Below are 20,153 nucleotides of genomic sequence, written 5' to 3'. Positions count from 1 at the left end.
ACATTTGTATCCTTATTAAATTTGAATGTTAAATAAATAATATATTAAATACCACAATATTTTAACATTTATAAGTAAAACTATATTCAAGTGAATACATAATTATTTTGGAATTTTAATATATAAAATACCATAAATTTTAAATTTTATCGTATATAATATAAAAAAGAAAAAATAGGGATATTTTTATGTGGGGTAATTATCTATGGGTGAGTTTTGGGATAGACATGAAAAATAAATTATAAAACAGGGATATTTTTGACATTAGCAAGTAATTGACTTAATTCATATTTCTCAATTAAGTAAAAAGCCAAAAAAATTAGCTTATTTTATTAAGTCAAAATTATCTAAAAAGTTTCATTAAGTTATAAAAACAAACACCTCTAATTAACTTAATTAATTAAGTTAAGTCACTTTAAGTCATTAAGTTAAAAAACAAACGCCACCTTAATAAGTAATCCTTGAAAGCCATTTATCGAACTTTCGGCATTGAGATCCACATGGGCTTATTATGACATAAATACCTATATTTTAGGGCCAAAAGAAATTAGAAAGTATGAAAAATTAGGCATTTTTCTATCACTTTATTATTAATAGTTTGTTGTAGGCGTATTTAGTGAAAAATTGGTTGCAATTAATTACAGTACTCTTATGTATATTTGATGAGAAAAACACTAACAAAATAAAATCATATTTGTTAGTTACTCTATTTATTTATTTAATTTTTTTGATTATTTGATTTTAAAAAGAATGTTTAAATCATGAAGGAATTCTATTGTCAAAAAGTACTTCAATCAAAATAAGTCCAACTAAAATCCTCAAACACAAGCCATTCAAAGCCATCCATTTATCTTTTTGAAGATAAGAATCATAATGATAACTGATAATGAAATACATAACTTCCTAATATCTAAGGTTGAAAAAATTGACCAGACTATAGTCTTCTATTACATCACACAGCTCCTTTGCAAGTTCTCTTCAAGCAGAATTATTAGCAGCTGGTGTATGAAATATATCTGGACAACAGATATTACATATCTCCAAATGAAATTACAATAAATGTTATGACAGTGAAAGACTTGTTTGAAACCAAAGCAAGAAGCAGGAAAGCAGGAATATACCTTCTTCTTCAGATAAGGAGCACCAAGAGCATTGTCATCAATGCCGCTCTCAATTTGCAATTTGGCGCATGCTGTGATCCGCTCATCCAACACTCACCAGCTTCCCCTGTTGTCTCATCTCTTCAGCAGCGAAGATAATCAGCTGCTCCAAGAGAGGGGAAAGGATTGCATCAGCCATGGTATTGGTGAAACGAAGGGAGAAACTGATGACAAACGAGGGGATAAATTGATGCTGCAAAAATGCTAAAAGGAAATGATTCGTGTGTAGCTCATTAGCTGTTGGAGAAGGTGATGAATGCAGATATTTTTGAAAATATAGTGTCTCTGTTTTAGTTTCTCCAGGTTGAACTAATAATTCTGTATTGACTTGAGTCAACTTTTTTTCCCCCCTTTATTTCTCTCGTTTAACTTACTTTATTAGGTAAATGTCAAAAGGTTTCACTTTCAATTGAAAATTCTCAAAAAAATGGTTTGGATGGTTGGGATTTATTGTGATCATGCTCACATGCAATGGTTGGGATTTATGTTTCCTTTGCCTCAACATTGTCTTTAATATCTTAGGCTACTCTTCTCTTTACCCCTCTCTGTGACGTTCCCCTTGAATCGGACAAAGAAAAAGTTTCCTTTTTCCAATTCCTCCATTTTCCAAATCATTTGATGTAATTAATGGCTTACCTCTTTAGCTTCAAATCTAATGATTGAAGTTCAAATCTCCAATATTTATATTCTACATTTCTGAGCTCTGGTTCAATTTTGAAATGGCCAAATTCAATAATCTAAATTCTTGAAGTCACTGTCATGCATTTATTTTTTTTATTGTTTTGCGAAATTTAGCATTACAGAAATTAAAATCCTGCCTCTTAGACATCTGCACATACTGTAAAAGTGCAGAACATAATTAAAAACGAAGAACCTTCACTTGTTCAAAATATTACTGCTTCTCAGAGTCCCACGGAACTCAATCGTCAGGCTTCTGTGACTTTAAAAGAAACTCAACACCAACATCACAATTAATATTTAACAATGAAATTTATAATAGCAAACAATTGGTTCAGAATTTTGCTAAGATTCATGGGCGAAGACAACAACATAAATTTACATGAAAAAAAATAATAATAGGGGAATTCTGATATTTTGCCTTAATCGGCAGCTTAGAATCCTTGACCTGAGAACGTAGACAACTACAACAACTTTAATAGAGTTTAATCCTGAGAGTTTAAGAACTGTGAAAAAACCTGATGTCCGAAGATCCACAGCTTCTGATGTGAGGAAAGTCTAATATGGGATTTAAATTTCCCAGTAGCAGCATTGTAGCACTGCAATGCTTCTTTTGATCCCCTGCATTTTTTGGCAGCTAACTTCTTAGCTTGGGTAGCTCAACACCGTTTCTAACAATATTGGCTTCAATTACCTAGCAATTATTCATTTCAAATCAAATTACAATGAGAGAAGGATGGAGGTTTTGGTAACTATGCATTAATGATTTATCACCTTTGGCTCATCATTATCTTCAATATCTATGAATGGCATCAACATTTGCATGAATTCACTGCCAACTGCTGCCTGGAAATGGTTTCATTTTCTAACAAATATATCAATGGAACAATAAGGAAATAACATTTGATGAATTAGATAAACCAGCCAGAACACGTACTCTATAGTGTAGAAGCAAGTAAACGAGAATTACCTTAAATAATTGGTAACACGTGATCTGCAGCAAATTAAGCTATTTTTTTTCGGTTGTCCTGCTCTGTTTGAGAACCTTGAAAGTTATTACTCAACTCCAAAGCCAAACTAAATGAAGGTAAGGTAATTAGGGTTGAGAGAAAACAAAAGCATCAATACATTGACAAGCCAACTTACCAATTTTGACAGCAGTCTAGCTAAGTTGAGCCACCATGTCCGTAGCTTTATTCAATGGTGTTTGAACCATATCCTGTATCACCAATCAGCACCATTCTCACCTTGCAAATTGTCAAAATATAAAATTACTATCATTATCAAAGCAAACGAATGACTCAAATTGAATTAATCATCTTTTACAATAATATTTCACAACCTTAATTAAGAACCAGGGTGGCCACATTAGCATTTTATGATTGTACTCCATGTAGCCGCCTAGAGAATTTTGTCAAGGGCATCTTTTCACACAATCATGATGTCTGGAATGTGAGAGAACTTAGGCCAGTCTTCTGCTCTACCCTGTCTGTAACGTCTTCTTAGAGTACCACATGCCACAATCTGCAATACCTTCAACGTCGTTGTGCGATCCCATAACCCCACACTAATTTCCAAGGAAGAAAGACGTGGCATAATGTTGGTGAAGGTGTTTCCTGTTCTTTTAATCCCATAATCCCACTCCTCCAATTCCATCAATCCCTCAACTGAAAGTGATTTCAATTTGGGGAAGGCAATAATAACTGATGAAGATGAAGATGAGTCATGAAGATCACTTTCTATTCCCAGAAATTCATTACCCACTGTTCTCACACTCTCCATGTACAATATGCTGAGATTTTCAAAGGATCACAATTTTCCCAAAGGAGGCAACTGCTCTCAAGTTTTTGCAGTTTTTACAGTATCAAACTCCTTAGATTGGTAAATTCCTTCAATTTTTGCATCATCCTGGGGGAAGCAATGTTGCCTCTGTATGACCAAATCTCTAATTCCTTCAAATTCAGAGGTGGTTGCAAGGCTTCAAGAACAAGTTGATTATCCTCATTCTTCCTCCTTCCCTCTTCTTTTTCTTCTTCCCCATCAAATTTAAGTCTCAACGAAAGAGGTATTTCATTTTGTCAAGCTCTAATCTCTTAGCCTCATCCACATCTAACACATTTCCCAGTATACGGATACTTACGCTTGGAGGAGTTCCAAGTTTTTAAGAGATTCAAGCCCACTGCCCACATGCTTTGCTACCATCAACACCTCCTCCTCCACTCACATGGAGCTCTTCCAATGCTCGAAGACTCGTTAATATCGCAATCCCTAGTGCCATGTACCTTAAAGAATCAGTATTTTTATTCAGAGACAGGAAGTGAAACCACTTCACCAATAATTGCATTCAAACTTACATGAATTGATATATGGCCACAAGAATTGTTGGATGCCTTTAAAAATTCAATGCCTCTTTTGAGTTTTGACCCCCTGCAATCTAGGCAAGTAGTGACATAGGTTAGCTCAATGGCCTTCTAACAATATCAGCTCCAACCAGACGATTAATTTCATAAAAAATGAAATTGTTAATCACCCTTTTGTCATCATTGTCCACACTTTATATGAATTTGCTGTTAATTGCTTCCTGGAAATGGGTTCATTTTTCAAATATGATGGCAGAAGAAACTTTTAACTGAGCTCTGTTTCTATTGTTCTTTAAGTAGTACATATGCCGCAAAGTTATCAATGCAAACAGATGGAAATAAAATATTAGAAACTTTCGCATATTCCTGGTATAAAAATTGATTGAAATATTTTATGCTTTTGAATTAGAGAACAAACAATGACAGAGCAAGAGAAGAAATCACCTGAAGCAGAGGATGATTGTAATTGCAAATCCCAATACACTCAAGCTCCCAAAATTTATTCAATCAAAAAACTATCTCATCATCCTTTGCCAGGACGCTGTCACCACACCAGTTCCCAGCGAACAAACTAAATTCTGACATTTGCCTAAATAGGCAGCTAAGTATCCTCAGCCTGATTACATGGATAACTAAAACAACTTTAATAAAGTTTAATCTTAAGGGTTTCAAAACAGTGGAAAAGATGACGTAGTTGATTAAAAAAAAAAAACCTGAGTTATCCATGGCGACAGGTCCAGGTTCAGGCTGATGAAAAGAACCGCAGCTTCTGACAATAGCATGGGCAGCCATCAAAACCTCATATTTCCCAGCAGCAGCTTAATGCAATCATACTTACGGATGTCACTTGATATCAAATAACAAAAATGGAGGAGAAGAAGCTTCGAAATTGCAGTGCAATCATACTCACGATCGTAATTGCAGTGCAATGGGTTTGGAATTTTTTCAATGGGCTCCATTCACGGCCAACTGCCAACTGCTGCCTCGAAATGTTTTCATTTTCTTTGGGTTCTGTTTCTGACAATCCTTCCACTAATAAGCTTCTCATTTCATATCATGCCCTGCTTCCTGCATCATATGATACATTTAGTTAAAAGAAATTGGTTACCAGTTAAGTAAGCAAACCTTCAAAATTAATCACTCAACTCAAAATCAAAATTGATGTGGGCTTATGAATCAGGTATTGGTCAAATTAGCTAGGCATGCCAATAATTTACCCCTTTTGACATCAACCAAAGTTCTGTCACGACAGCTTTATTCAATATTCTAGCACCATTCTCACCCTTCATCACTTATCCAGAAAATTGTCAATGATGGCAATACATGTAATCTGTGGCAAATTGAGCTTCGCTTTTTTATAGTGGCGACCTCGAAAGGTTATTACTCAACTCCAAAGCCAAACTAAACGTAGGTCACTTGTCCTGCAAAAGAATTACTCATATTGCATTAATAATATTTTACAGCAACGTTAAATATTGCAAATTAGAATCGTACATTCATAAGATATGAAAATCAGAATATTAGAAAATATGTATTGCAGATTTCTGATATAGAGTTTAATTCAAAATGCTATTTATGCTTCTTGATTAGATTAAAAAGAACAACAAAGCAAATCAGAGTAAGAGAAGGAATTACTTGTCAAGGCCAAATCTCGAGGTTGGGAATGTGAGATATCTTTGGCCAGTCTTCTCCTTCCCCCGTGCGGTAACGTTCTTCCAGAAGCCCACAATGCACAATGCGCAATTCCTTCAATGTTGTCGTTTGATGAATGTGGTCGGGCAGTGCCTTTAAGTTGGGGCAGGCAACAATTTCCAAGGAAGAAAGACGTGGCATGATGTTGATGACGGTGTTTCCCGTTCTTGTAATCCCATAATCCCACTCCTCCAATTCCATTATTGTAGAAATTGTGAGTGATTTCAATTTAGGGAAGGCAATAATAACTAATGAAGATGAAGATGAGCCACGATGATCACTTTCTATCCCCAAACATTCATCACCCACTCTTTTCACACTCCGCATGTGCAATAGGCTGAGTTTTTCAAAGGACGGACGGCAATTTTCCCAAAGGAGACAGCTGCTCGCAATTTTCGCACAAAGAGGGATCTAAACTCCTTAAATTGATTAATGACGTCATCCAGCTGGGGAAACAGTGTTGCCTTGGTAGTACCGTATCTGTAATTCCTTTAAATCCAGGGGTGGTCGCAAGGCTTCAAGAAGAAGTTGATCGTCCTCGTTCTTCCTCCTTTCTCCTCCTTCCTCCTTCTTATCAAACCAAAGTCTCAAACAAGAGAGGTATTTCTTTTTGTCAAGTTCTAATCGCTTAGCCTCGCCCACATCTGATACATCACCCATTCTGCGTATACCACATACTTGAAGGTGTTTCAAGTTTTTAAGAGATTCAAACCAACATGCTTTCCTACCATCAACACCTCCTCCTCCAATCACATGGAACTCATCCCAGGTCCGAAGACCCGTTAATCTCCCAATCCCTACTGGCATGTACCTTAAAGAATCTGTACGATAATTTAGTAAATGCTTCATGTTTATTAACTTCCCAATCCCTTCAGGTAATTCTTCAAGATACAGACAACGAGTAATATATAACTTTTCTAGATTATATAACTCACATAATGTCTCCGGTAGTTTCCTTATATTCTGACAAGACAGATTAAGGTATCTTAAATGTACTAGATTTTCTATGTTTCTTGGAATCTTTACAGTCCAAAATGGGCTTACGTCATATGATCCCCAAAAATCTACTGCCCTTAAACTTGTCGATTCCCTAAATAATTCTTCTAGGATCTCACCATTAAAATACGAACAAGAAGTTCTACTATTATCAATTAAGAGGCTACGAATTCTTTTCACTCTACAAATAGGGACACGAAATGAAGCCTCCCTACCAATGATCAACATTAAATGACGAACCTTCTCATCAAGAGAGTTTATGGTGTTTGGTTCCTCACTACCATTAATTTCCATCGAAAAACATTCATTTTGACTTACAAATCGGGCAAAATCATGTACCATATCATGCATCTTGCACTCTATAATACGATTATCATAACTTCTCTCAAACTCTTGAAAGAAAGAGCGAGAAGCTAAGATGCTAAAATATAACCTTGAGCCATCCACAATGTAATTAGTTCATCTTTTTTTATATTGTAGTTTTTTGGAAAGACAGCACAATAGGAAAAACATATTTTTACTTTGGACGGCAAATCGTTGTAACTCAACAACAATGAGGACAGAACACCTTTCTCCATCTCTTCTACTCTCCATAAATCACTATTTAAAATCCTTTCCCACTCTTCTTCAATTTGTTTAGAGCGCATGAGACTCCCTATTGTCTTTGCAGCAAGAGGCAAACCTTTAAACTTGCCTGCAATTCTTCGCCCAATTTGTTCCAATTTTTCACAATCATTAATAGATGGACCGAAAAATGCTAACCGCTTAAACAACGAACAACATTCTTCTTCAGCCAATTCCATGACAGTGATAATATCAGTATCAGTAGATCCCATCATAGATGCAACTGATTTTTTACGTGTGGTAACCAAAATTTTACTTCCATGGAGACCATTCTTTAGACAAAGGTAGAATGGTTCCCATTTTATGCAATCTCCATCCCACACATCATCTAAGACAAGAAGAAATCGTTTTCCAGTAATAGATTCAGATATAAGTTTAAGAAGAGATTGAAATTCACCTAAATTAGAAGAGGGAATGCCTAAAGCTTCAGCGATCGCTTTGGCAATCCTAAACTGCTCACAAGGGTCCGATACACACACCCATAAAAGTTTGTCAAACTTTCTCTTCACCTCAACATGATTACATGCTAGTTGTGCAAGAGTTGTTTTTCCTATGCCTCCCATACCAACGATTGAGATGATATGAAGGCCTTTTTGTTGCTCACTACTCTCACACAACAGCTTGCTTAAGAGTTCATTCCTCTCACCAACTCTACCACAAATCTCTTCCTCATCAATCAAGGAGGTACTCTGTACACGCCTGGGTCTTTCACTACTTTTACTGCCACTCTCAGATTTAAACATGTCTCTTTGAGTGGCAATATTACGTAGCTCTTCATTGTTTTCTTTGATCTTGTCAGCAATGTCATGACGTAGAAAGACTTGTTTGAGCCAAATTCTTCTTGTTTGAATCCAAGACAAGAGGCACGAAAGTAGAAACGTACCTTCTTTTTCTTATGAGGAGCAATAAGAGCATTTTCACCAATGCCACCCTCAATTTGCAATTTGCGTCTTCCTGTGATCCATTCATCCAACGCATGGTTGGAAATAATGTTACCAAGCAATAATTCATTTAAAATCAAATCATAATGAGAGAAGGATGGAGGTTTGGTAATTATGTATTTATGATTTATCACCTTTGGTTCATCATTGTCTTTAATATCTATGAATAGCATCGACGTGCGCATGAATTGATTGCCAACTGCTGCCTGGAAATGGTTATTCTCAATGAAAGGATGAATTCGCACAAATATGAAGATGTAAGAAACGTTTCTTTGGGTTCTGCCTCTTCTTGATACCAATGGAGATATGTACCGGAAATGACATTTGGTGAATTAGATAAATAAATAAATTACTATTTAAAGGCTGGTACATTATTAATGGTGTTTAATTATATCAGGATGGTATGGATTATAAAAAATAATAATTGATGAATGGGAAACTCCTCAAGAGAGTACGGAGGTTGGAATTTGGAAACAATTAACATGGATGGTGGAGGAATGAAGGTTTTATTAAATTCATTTCCTTTTTTTTTTTTGGGTCCACGTTACACAATAAAAGAAAAATAAAATTATTTAATATTTTATTCTTAAGTCAGCAAAAGAATTTCATCTAAGAATATTAATATTAAGAATGTATTTAATATTTAATATTTTAACTGAATATAATTTAGAATATTAATATTAAAAAATATTAATTTTTTTTAAATCAATACAATATAGTGGTCCTCGAAAACCTGGACTATCATATCATGAGTTAAAGTGCCACTGAGCCTAAACTTAACTAATAAATTTAAAAATATTAATCTTTTGTAAAGCAACGCAATATAGTGGTCTATCATATGATGTGCCAAAACGCCATTGGTCCTCAACTTACAAAACACGATAATTCCATAGATTAAGCTATTGGAGGGTCGCATTATGCTTTCTTCTTATTCAGACAGAGAAGAGTCGTGATAATATGGCGTGTAAAATTGTTCTACAAAATGACAAAATAAAACGTATGTGTGAATATATACGCCAAGTCTGACAAAAATATAATCAATAACGTCCAAAGAATGACAAGCAATTCTACATAAGAAATTAGACCAAACAACAGTAATAAACAAATATGCAATTTATATTTTAAAATCTTTTTATTATTTTCAAGCTCTAAGAAATACACTGCTCTTTCCTACAAACAAAATGAACTGACACGAAATTATCATGTTGCTGGTCGATGGTGTATATGAAACCAGTGGAACGAGTAGTGATATTACAATGTAATATATCGGATGAAAAGAATAACTACTACTAGTATCATGTTGTCGTTTGTTTCTCTGAAATAAACGTGTTTAAGTGTTTTTATCTTCTGATCATCAAATTTTCAGATCTTTTTTCTTGATATGAACAAACAAATCCTAGTCCTTACATGCTATGGAATTTATATATTCATATTCCACCCTAACTCATTGGATCGGAACCTTTAAACCCGTTAGCATAACACCGTAACTGGACCAACCGCTTTATCTCATAAATTTAAAAAGAAAGAAAATAGAGATACGATAAAACACGATCTCCTTCTTTATCTCATAAAATTCATCATCTGTTTATCTTTTACGTTGTTGTATTGAAATTGGATTCTTGAATGCTGTCTCAGTTCACGAATCATTAAACATTGACAAGAATTGTACACTTGTTCTTGTAATTCAACTTTTTCTCCGTTTATTGCCTCGTGTATTTGATAGGTAGGCTTTTAAATTTGTTGCTCGATGGTAACACTAGACAAGGAATCACAGATTTGATGTTCTTTGCTGTACTAAATTCATATCAAATCTTGCTTTGATGCTATAATATATTTAGTTACTACCTTACATTTTCTTTTTTCACATTTGAAAACAAATTCTTTTTACTCATAGGATTACATAAAGTGCGCAGCCCTGAAGTGTGAACTTCAAAGGATAAAGTTGCATTGCAGCATGTTAAGCAGCAAAGCTTCTTCGCTGCATTAGATAGAAGACAAAATAACCTCAATCGGTGAATCAAGTGAAGCCAACACTTGGCTGAGTCAGCAGTTAACCACTAGTGATTTATCTTTTTCAGCGCGCTTTCTCTTTTCGACTCGAATTCATCCCTTCAACAAACAACAAGATGGCAGGCAGTAAAAGCAGTGGTTGAAGACCCGGTTAATCGGTGGAAGCAGCAGTCTACCAATCGCTTAAGAAAGAGGGGCAAAGCAAGCAGAAGCCCACTTATTAATCTTAGCCTCTGATTCCATTCTCCTTTTCTCTGCCCCGATTTGATTATCTCCAACAGCGACGCGCGAAAAGTTAAACTGGCATGATCTTGCCCACTTATTAATGTAGTTTTTTTTTTAATCAGTTATGTTGTCTTATTTTGCCGACTACCTGAGTAATACTCCATTTAGGATGCGTTGGTAGCCATATTGCACTACATGAATCACGATGCACCATATTTTCGGATGCTCATATTTAGCAGCTATACATAGCAGTTTGGTAACATACAATGATGAAGGCAAGCTATTTTTTTTGTTAAACAACTGCTCATCTCTTTTTAAAAAGAACATTGCCAGAAAATGGTCAATTTACGACCATGGGATTATGCCTCCCATAAATCAGTATCTCTAATTACATGAAATTTGTCCCAACAAAGATGATCCAAAGAAGCAGAGGGAACCGAAGGTTTGGTAGTTCCCCGCAAAAACAACAAGAGGGATCAAAATAGAAAGCACACCCTCAAGCCAGAGAAAACCCACGCCAAATAAGATTTATGGAAGATAACATAGCATGTTCAAGCTTCTTGAACAGAGACTGCAGCACGCTTCATGGAAGCAGATTTGATATAAGGTCGTTGTAGCTGCCTTTTTCCTTGAACAATTGGGAGAAATTATGTTTGCAATACAAGATGCCTTCTAGGGCTGCGTAATTTGACGGGCTAATGGAATAACCACCATGTGAGCACTTGAAACATGTCTTGTGAGAGGCTTGGTTTTCCGCTGCTACCTTCTCCCACGGACACACTGTTTTACTGCAAGAAGCACATTTTTATTGGGCCCAGAGAACATGCTGGCAACTTTGCTAGGCGACCTTCTCAGCTCAGGAGTTAACTTCTCAGCTGACTTTGCAGGTAATTGGAAATTCTTGTTGAAGTTACTCGACTCCTTCAAAAGCTGCTCAAAGTGAGGCTTACAGTAAAGAACACCTTCCAGGGATGAGTAATTGCTTAGCTTGAGTGTGCCTTTGCAGTGAGAGCACTTGAAGCAAGACTTGTGATAAACAACCCCATCAGTAGATAACTGCTCAACTGGACAAACTGTCTTCTCACAGACCTTGCATTTTTGTTGGGTACCAATAAAAGACATTTCTTTTAGATCTTTGGAAAGAAAAAAAAAATGGATCTTTAAATTGATTGAGCAGAGATTTTAAGAAAACGACAAAACCCAAGTGGGGAGTTGAGTTATTGAAGGCAAACCTTAATGCAAAGCCAATTCTTTAATTCAGTAGTAATTTCTTGTTGAAAAAAAAAAAGAAGCACTTTAATGAGTATGCTGTGCTATCATAACTTTATTGTTTATTATTTATATTGTTGCTCATATTCTAGTATAAGAAGCTTTGTAATTTTTTTTAATTTTTTTTTACAGTGTAAAATGTAGATGGAGAGAAAAGATGGAGCTCAAACAAAGCATAAAAGCAAATGGAAATAGCGAAGCGAGCTTTCAAAATTGCAACCATGAGAAGAATTGATAAAGCTTAATAAAAAAGATGGATCAAATGACATTTAATCTTGCTGTTGTTAGGTATGAGCTTGGTGAGTTGAAGAAGGACAATTTAGATATTTATGCTTTGGTGTAAAAAATGTATAATTTGATCTTTGATGAGATATTGTTCGTTGTATGCAGATATGATTTTGAATTGTGTTCCACTGCTGATAGGAATTTATTTTGCCAACAGTCAAACAGGCTAACATATTGAGAATTTGATCGTGCACGGTTGGCTCAAGTTTGGCAAATTTCAGTGACCACCCCTATAATTTTAAATATTCTCATAAATTCACTTGAATAATATATTTTACTTAATTACACAAAATTTAATTATATATGGTTTCAGTAAAATATATGAACATGTATACGAAACTAATATTGATAGGAATGTTTAATTACACTTTAAAATTTATTTTACATATGTGTCCTACATCATTCATTATCAACTTTTTGTAATTTTATTAAGTAGTGATTTCAAGCCAAATAGAAAAGAGTTTCAACATTTAATTAACTTGAATACTCAATGTGAGACTCAAAATTGCTAAAATAGTACTTAAATCATATTCTTAATTTTATAATATAATTTAATTATCATGTAATTAAACTAATTTCAAAATCTATTTTCAAAACATGCAAACAGATGCCGTCTCTACTGTGAGATTTTTTTATTCTAATGTATGGTGTTTGTCCAATGGTGAAATATAAATAATAGCCTTCAAATTCTCATTTGGTATATTTTATTAGATTACTAGCTTAGAAACTATATGCAAATGTTGAAAAATTGGACTACTGTATCAAATATCATGTGATATATCTCATTTGACCTTAAATTAATGTATTAAATGCCCATAAAATATGGTTTACTTCTTTAGTCGACAAATTAATTTTTACTAATATTTATATTTCATTTATCAATTCATAATTCACCGGAAAAATTACGAATTTAATTTCCTTCCCATTAATAAAAGTTAGGGGAACATACAAGTACTTGATATGTGTGTGTGTGTGTCACTTCATATGTTTTAGCAACTACAAGAATAATTGCCTCTACTAACTTTTTTCCATACCATTTTTATTACATTTTACCAATTGTATTTCTATACTGCTATTTTGTAAAAGAAAGCTACAATTGACTACTTAAAAATATCTTCATATTTTCTATTACCTTTACATTAAAATGGTAGTATATTATAAATGCAAAGTTTAATTTTTAATAACATAACACTTTAACAAAAGTGTGATGTATCATGTATGATATAACACTTTAAATATGCTACAAAATTAATAGGGAAAAGACCACCGCACCTCCAAAATTTGCTTAAATGATCATATATAATACATTAAAATTAAAAAATATAATATATAAAATCACATAAAATTTATAAAATATCATGAATACTAAAAAATTTAATTCAAAATTATATATTGTCATATTCTTTAATAATATTAAAATCTATTTCACATACTAATAATATTAGATAATTATACTTAACATTCAAAGTAGTATATATTACAACATCTTATTTAATTATGTCCATATTAATATCAATCTTAAAATTAAATTTTGGATTAATTGATTTGAGTAAATCCATCGGGATAGACTAATAATAACTTAATATGAATAAAATTTTCATCATACATGTTATTTAATTAATTGTATTTATTGTAATATTTTATTTGTTTCATCTGATATTTATTTATTATTTCTATCCTATTACTATATTTATATTCATTTAGGTTGTTTTAATTAAAAGTATAATAATAATTTATGAAATTAAGAGGGTCTGTATAACTATGTAGAAACTAAAGGGATTTATATGATCATTTAAGTAAACCTTTTAATATTTATCCCCTCGAATATAGTTGACTACTATGTAATCTTAAATAACTATATTACTCCCACCCTTTTAGTTTTACCAATTTATCCTTCAAATATTTTTAGCTTAATAAGTTATCCTTGATAGCTATTTATCAAACTAATGGCATAAAGATATACATGGGCTTATTATTACACAAATCGCCATATTTTAGGACCAAAAATAATTAAAAAGTACGAAAAATCAGGCATTTTCTATCACTTTATTTTTTAATAGTTTGTTGTAGGTGTATTCAGTGAAAAATTGGTTGCTAAGAATTACAGTTCTCTTTTTTATATTTGATTTAAAAAGCACTAACAAAATAATATATGTTAGTTACTTTTTTTTTAATAAGTTGGTTTTAAAAAGAATGTTTAACTCATGAAAGAATCTCAATGTCAAAAGGTACTTTCATCAAAATAAATCAAACTACAATACTCAGACCCAAGCCGTTCAAAGCCTTCCATTTGTCTTTTTGAAGATAACTATAGAAGCTTATGAATATAATTGGAATATCAAGTTTTGAATCGGACTGTCGTTTGAAAATATAGCACCACCAGAAGATTTTCTGGGAAAAAAAAAAAAAAATGATAACTTCCTAACAAATCCAAATCCCTATACACCCTCTAATTTCTCTCACCCTCAGAGCTCCGACAATTCACTTGATGCAGCTTTGTCAAGAATCTTCAACAAGTTTTTGGCTAACAAACCGAGTTATAACATTTGCCTGCTCAGTATCCTGAGAGTTTACTCAATACATGATTATATAGACAACCGAACAAATTCGCTCAAGTTTAATCCTGAGAGTTTTAAAACAATGAAAAAGATGATACATAACGAAGGGTTCAGATTCCACAGCTCCTGATGTGAGCAAAGTCTTGGCAACAGAATCTCCAAGCAACAGCTTATCACAACTAATTTAAGACAATAACACGGCCAGCCATGAAATCGTCAAATTTCCCAGCAGCAGCTATATGCAAGCCATACATACGGTTGTCACTTGATAGCATACCAAAGTGCACGAAAGGAAAAGAAGCTAACATCGTTCAGCCAATAAACTTACTCAAACTCGCATTAATTGACACATGGTAAAAGAACTATTGCATGCTTTTTAAATTTCAGTGCTTCTTTTGAGTCTTGACCCCCTGCAATCTAGGCAAGTGGCGACATAGGTTAGCTCAATGGCCTTCTTACAATATCAGCTTCAATCTAACAAATAATTTCACTTAAAAAAAAAAAGAAATTGCGAATCACCTTTTTGCTCATCATTGTCTACACTCCATATGAATTTGCTGCCAACTGCTTCCTGGAAATGGTTTCATTTTCAAATATGGTGGCCGAAGAAACTTTTTCCTGAACTCTGTTTCTGTTTGTTCTTTAACTAGAACATATGCCGCCAAGTTATCTATGCAAACAGATGGAAATAAAATATTAGTAACTTTTACGTATTCCTGGTACAGAATTTGATTGAAATACTTTATGCTTTCAATTAGAGAGAAAATAAAGACAGAGCAGAAGAAGAAATCACCTGACTCAGAGGATGATTGCAATTGCAAATCCCAGAACACCCAAGCTTTCAAATTTCACTCACACAAAAAACTATCTCACTATCCTTGCCAGTATCCTTGTCACCATACAAGTTTCGAGCGAACAAACTGAATTCTGGCAGTTGCCTAAATAAGCTGCTAAATATCCTTAGCCTGATTACATGGATAACTGAAACAACTTTACTGAAGTTTAATCTTAAGAGTTTCAAAACAGTAAAAAAGATGATATAGTTGATGACAAAAACCTGAGTTATCCATAACGACAGGTTCGGGTTCAGGCTGATGAAAAGAACCGCAGCTTCTGACATGAGGACTTTCTTGGCAATAACATGGGGAGCCATCGAAATCTAAAATTTCCCGATAATGCAATCATACTTATGGCTGTCACTTGATAGGACCTAAATGCACCAAAAGAAAAAGAAGCTAACTATGTCCAACCATGAAACTTATTCAAACTTTTGGAAGAAATTGGTGAAAGGAAATGGTTTCATTGTCTGAATGAAGGCAAGATTGCCACACGAAGTAGAATATTTTTCTTTGTGTTCTGTTTCTGTTTTATCTTGTAACAGATGGAAATAAAATTTCCTGATTTAGATAAATCAGCAAAAACATGTACTTTTTAGAATTACCTGAGTTTAAGCTTTCACTAAAAACCTTCTCATTTCCACAGTCCTGCTCTGCCTGCTTCACGTGTACATTTAGCACCAATGGAATAAAAAAATTTATTAACAACTGGTCAAAAGCCAAATTATGGAGACTTGTGAATCAGGCGCTGGTCCAAAGCAAATAATGCTGAATAAACTGCAAATAATTTACCTCCTTTGTCTTTATTCCCCAATCTAGCACCATTCCCACTCTTCAGCAATTGTCCTTCATTTGTCAAAAATGTCTCGGTTCAAGAGTCTCACTGAAAGTTGTCTAACATTCAAAGACAGACAAAAAACAGAAATTACCATCATTACACTCATATGAAGATTTTAGAAACTGCTGCATATATTCCAGATACAGAAAGTGATTCAAGATACTTTATGCTTTTTAATTAGATAACAGATAAAAACAGAGCAGGAGAAGAAATTACCTGAGGCTGAGGATGATCGTAATTGCATTGCAACCGCTTGAGAATTTTGTCAGGGCCTCCATTCACTTGCAACTGCCAACTGCTGCCTTGAAATAGTTTCATTTTCTTTGGGTTCTGTTACTGGCAATACTTCCACCAATGAGCTGCTCATTTCATATCCTGCCCTGCTTCCTGCATCATATGATAAATTTAGTTGAAAAACATTGGTCACTCCGTTAAGGAAGCAGACCTTGAAAAGAAATCAGTCAACTCAAAATCAAAATTAAGGTAGACTTATGAATTAGGAAATGGCCAAATTATCTAGGCATTGCCAATAATTTACCTCTTTGGACATCAACCTAAGTCCAGTCGCGACAGCTCTATTTTGTGGGAAATTAAGCTTAATCTGAGGCAAATGTGAAATTATGTACATCACATGGTAACACAGATGAAACTATGCTATTTAGGTACGACTGTAAGATAGAAGGAGATAACAACACAAACCTGCCAAAACAAACAATTAGGATTACCCATTAAATTCTTCAAAATATAAAATAAATAATAGATTGCGAACAAGTGACATATGCAGTCAACCCTAGGTCAACAGAATCTTTGCACTGAACCCCCTTCCTCTGTCTGACAGTTTATGGATGATTAAATGTCATCCATAAATAGAGACACAGAAATATATAATGTATCTTTGGATGCATAAATCAATTTCTTATAGCAATAACGATAATGGGATCTTTCTCCATTAATCATTTTGAAGTTCTAGAAAATCCAACATCTAGGGGTAGTTAATTTAAAGGTTAAAACATTGTAATCAGAATATAGAATAGCATTTAGGTCAAAGCAATAGAGCTAATAGAAAATTTATTGATTTTAACTTCTGGAGAATTTGCAGAACAATGTAACAGAGTACCCACATTAGGGGCCAAATTATGCAGTGGCATGATTAGCACAACAGCTTCACTAAGCTCATTGCAAGAATTTATATAATAAAAGAAAAAGAAGGATGTACTTCCAAGGGACACCTTCGCCGATTAAATATTATTTTATCTGGATCGTTAGCATTGTAATTAGAAACAATAATGAAGGAATTCTCAAATCAATGAGTTTTTCATTTGAATAGCTGAAACAACTTTACTAAAGTTTAATCTTAAGAGTTTCAAAATAGTGAAAAAGATGATATAGTTGATAACAAAAACCTGAGTTATCCATAGCGACAGTTTCAGGTTCAAGCTGATGAAAAGAACCACAGCTTCTTACATCAATAGTTTATTGAAAATAACATGGGCAGCCATCAAAACCTCAAATTTCCCATCGGCAGCTTAGTGCAATCATACTTACAGCTGTCACTTGATAGCACCTAAATGCACCCCAGAAGAAAAAGAAGCCAACAGTGTCCAACCGTGAAACTTATTCAAACTTTTGGATGAAGTTGCTGCATGGAAATGGTTTCATAATCTGAACAAAGGCAAGATATCCGCAAGAAGGAGCATACTTTTGTTTGAGTTCTGCTTCAGTTTGATCTTGTAACAGATGGAAATAAAATATTAGAAACTTTTGCATATTCCTGGTATAAAAATTGATTGAAATATTTTATGCTTTTGAATTAGAGAACAAACAATGACAGAGCAGGAGAAGAAATCACCTGAGGCAGACGATGATTGTAATTTCAAATCCCAATACACTCAAGCTCCCAAAATTTACTCACTCAAAAAACTATCTCATCATCCTTTGCCAGTCCACACCAGTTCCCAGCGAACAAACTAAATTCTGACATTTGCCTAAATAGGCAGCTAAGTATCCTCAGCCTGATTACATGGATAACTAAAACAACTTCACTAAAGTTTAATCTTAAGATTTTCAAAACAGTGGAAAAGATGACGCAGTGGATTAAAAAAAAAAAAAACCTGAGTTATCCATAGCGGCAGGTCCAGGTTCAGGCTGATGAAAAGAACCGCAGCTTCTGACAATAGCATGGGCAGTCATCAAAACCTCAAATTTCCCAGCGGCAGCTTAATGCAATCATACTTAAAATAGTCACTTGATAGCAAATAACAAAAATGCAGGAGAAGAAATTACCTGAGGCCGAGGATGATCGTAATTGCAGTGCAACGGCTTGGGAACTTTTTCAAGGGGCTCCATTCACTGCCAACTGCCAACTGCCAACTGCTGCCTCGAAATGGTTTCTTTTTCTTTGGATTCTGTTACTGGCAATCCTTCCTCTAATAAGCTTCTCTTTTCATATCCTGCCCTGCTTCCTGCATCACATCATACATTTGGTTACAAGAAATTGGTCACCCAGTTAAAGTAAGCAAACCTAGAAAACTAATCACTCAACTCAAAATCAAAATTAATGTAAACTTATGAATCATGTAATGGTCAAAATAGTCAGGCATGCCAATAATTTACCTCTTTTGAAATCAACCTAAGCTTGTGCAGAAAATTGTCAATAATGGCAATACGTGCAATCTGTGGCAAATTAAGCTTCGTTTTTTGGTTGTCGGGACCTCGAAAGGTTATTATTCAACTCCAAAGCCAAACTAAATGTAGGTCACTTGTCCTGCAAAAGAATTACTCATATTGCATTAATAATCTTTTACAGTAACGTTACCCATCTCACAAATTAAAAATTGTATATTCATAGGATATGAAAATCAGAATATTAGAAAGTAAGTATTGCAGATTTCTGATATAGAGTTTGATTCAAAATGCTATTTACGCTTCTTAATTAGATTAAAAACAACAACAAAGCAAATCAGAGTAAGAGAAGAAATTACTTGTCAAAGCCCAATACGGAGGTTGGGAATGTGTGATATCTTAGGCCAGTCTTCTCCTTCCCCTTTGCGGTAACGTTCTTCCAGAAGCCTGCACTCCCAAATGTGCAATTCCTTCAATGTTGTTGTTTGATGAAAGTGGTCGGGCAGTGCCATTAATTTGGGGCAATGAGCAATTGTCAAGGAAGAAAGACGTGGCATGATGTTGATGACGGTGTTTCCCGTTCTTGTAATCCCATAATCCCACTCCTCCAATTCGCGCAGAAACTCAATTGAAAGTGATTTCAATTTGGGGAAGGCAATAATAACCGATGAAGATGAGCCATGATGATCACTTTCTATCCCCAAAAATTCATCACCCACTCTTTCCACACACTTCATGTCCCATAGGCTGAGTGCTTCAAGGGATGGCAATTTTCCCAAAGGAGGCAGCTGCTCGCAATTTTCGCAGGAAGAGAGATCTAAACTCTTTAAGTTGGTTAATGACGTCATCCAGCTGGGGAAAACAGTGTTGCCTCGGTAGTACTCTATCTCTAATTCCTTTAAATTGAGAGGTGGTTGTAGGGCTTCAAGAAGAAGTTGATCGTCCTCGTTCTTCCTTCTTTCTCCTTCTTCTTCCTCCTTCTTATCAAACCGAAGTCTCAAACAAGAGAGGTATTTCTTTTTGTCAAGTTCTAATCGCTTAGCCTCGCCCACATCTGAT

At 34.4% G+C, this 20,153-nt stretch overlaps 3 protein-coding genes, 1 long non-coding RNA gene and 1 pseudogene across 4 annotated transcripts in view; all 5 read right to left on the bottom strand.

Moving 5' to 3' along the window:
* Positions 1-3,266: 3,266 nt before the first annotated feature.
* Positions 3,267-3,620, bottom strand: LOC112097786. The gene has a single exon (XM_024183366.1). The coding sequence runs from the start codon at positions 3,618-3,620 to the stop codon at positions 3,267-3,269; it is 354 nt and encodes a 117-aa protein (XP_024039134.1).
* A 2,216-nt stretch (positions 3,621-5,836) lies between these two features.
* Positions 5,837-8,624, bottom strand: LOC112097785 (putative disease resistance protein RGA3). The gene is made up of 4 exons (XM_024183365.1): positions 8,394-8,624; positions 7,408-8,301; positions 6,366-6,853; positions 5,837-6,272 (listed from the first exon to the last, which is right to left on the bottom strand). Exons 1-4 carry the CDS (start codon positions 8,622-8,624, stop codon positions 5,837-5,839), a joined length of 2,049 nt encoding a protein of 682 aa, XP_024039133.1.
* Positions 8,625-11,237: 2,613 nt separating this feature from the next.
* Positions 11,238-11,808, bottom strand: LOC18042621 (annotated as a pseudogene).
* A 2,828-nt stretch (positions 11,809-14,636) lies between these two features.
* Positions 14,637-18,231, bottom strand: LOC112097644. Its single transcript, XR_002905112.1, has 9 exons — positions 17,876-18,231; positions 17,011-17,073; positions 16,689-16,859; positions 16,427-16,528; positions 16,240-16,291; positions 15,856-16,008; positions 15,592-15,763; positions 15,318-15,444; positions 14,637-15,215 (listed from the first exon to the last, which is right to left on the bottom strand). It is a non-coding gene; the product is annotated as an uncharacterized LOC112097644 (long non-coding RNA).
* A 638-nt stretch (positions 18,232-18,869) lies between these two features.
* The window catches only part of LOC112097640 (putative disease resistance protein RGA3), a 17,414-nt gene continuing 16,130 nt past the window's right edge, over positions 18,870-20,153 (bottom strand). Inside the window, exons 3-5 of the mRNA XM_024182875.1 lie at positions 19,454-19,965; positions 19,086-19,236; positions 18,870-18,934 (exon numbers count right to left, since the gene is read on the bottom strand). Coding sequence (XP_024038643.1) covers positions 19,457-19,965 — 509 coding nt within the window. The 3' untranslated portion in view covers positions 18,870-18,934; positions 19,086-19,236; positions 19,454-19,456. The remainder of the gene's footprint in view (positions 18,935-19,085; positions 19,237-19,453; positions 19,966-20,153) is intronic.

This window comes from Citrus clementina, unplaced genomic scaffold, assembly GCF_000493195.1.
Source record: "Citrus clementina cultivar Clemenules unplaced genomic scaffold, Citrus_clementina_v1.0 scaffold_5, whole genome shotgun sequence".
Taxonomy (NCBI): Eukaryota; Viridiplantae; Streptophyta; class Magnoliopsida; order Sapindales; family Rutaceae; genus Citrus; species Citrus x clementina.
The sequence above is the reverse complement of the archived record's forward strand: the minus strand, read 5'-3'. Positions and strand labels throughout refer to the sequence as shown.

Coding starts and splice junctions, on each gene's coding strand:
- LOC112097786 (XM_024183366.1), bottom strand. CDS start 3,620: ATGGAGAGTGTGAGAACAGTGGGTAATGAATTTCTGGGAATAGAAAGT.
- LOC112097785 (XM_024183365.1), bottom strand. CDS start 8,624: ATGCTATTCATAGATATTAAAGACAATGATGAACCAAAGGTGATAAAT. Junction 8,302..8,393: donor CTCCTCATAAGAAAAAGAAG/GTACGTTTCTAC, acceptor ATTGCTGACAAG/ATCAAAGAAAACAATGAAGA. Junction 6,273..6,365: donor TTAAAGGAATTACAGATACG/GTACTACCAAGG, acceptor AATTGCGAGCAG/CTGTCTCCTTTGGGAAAATT.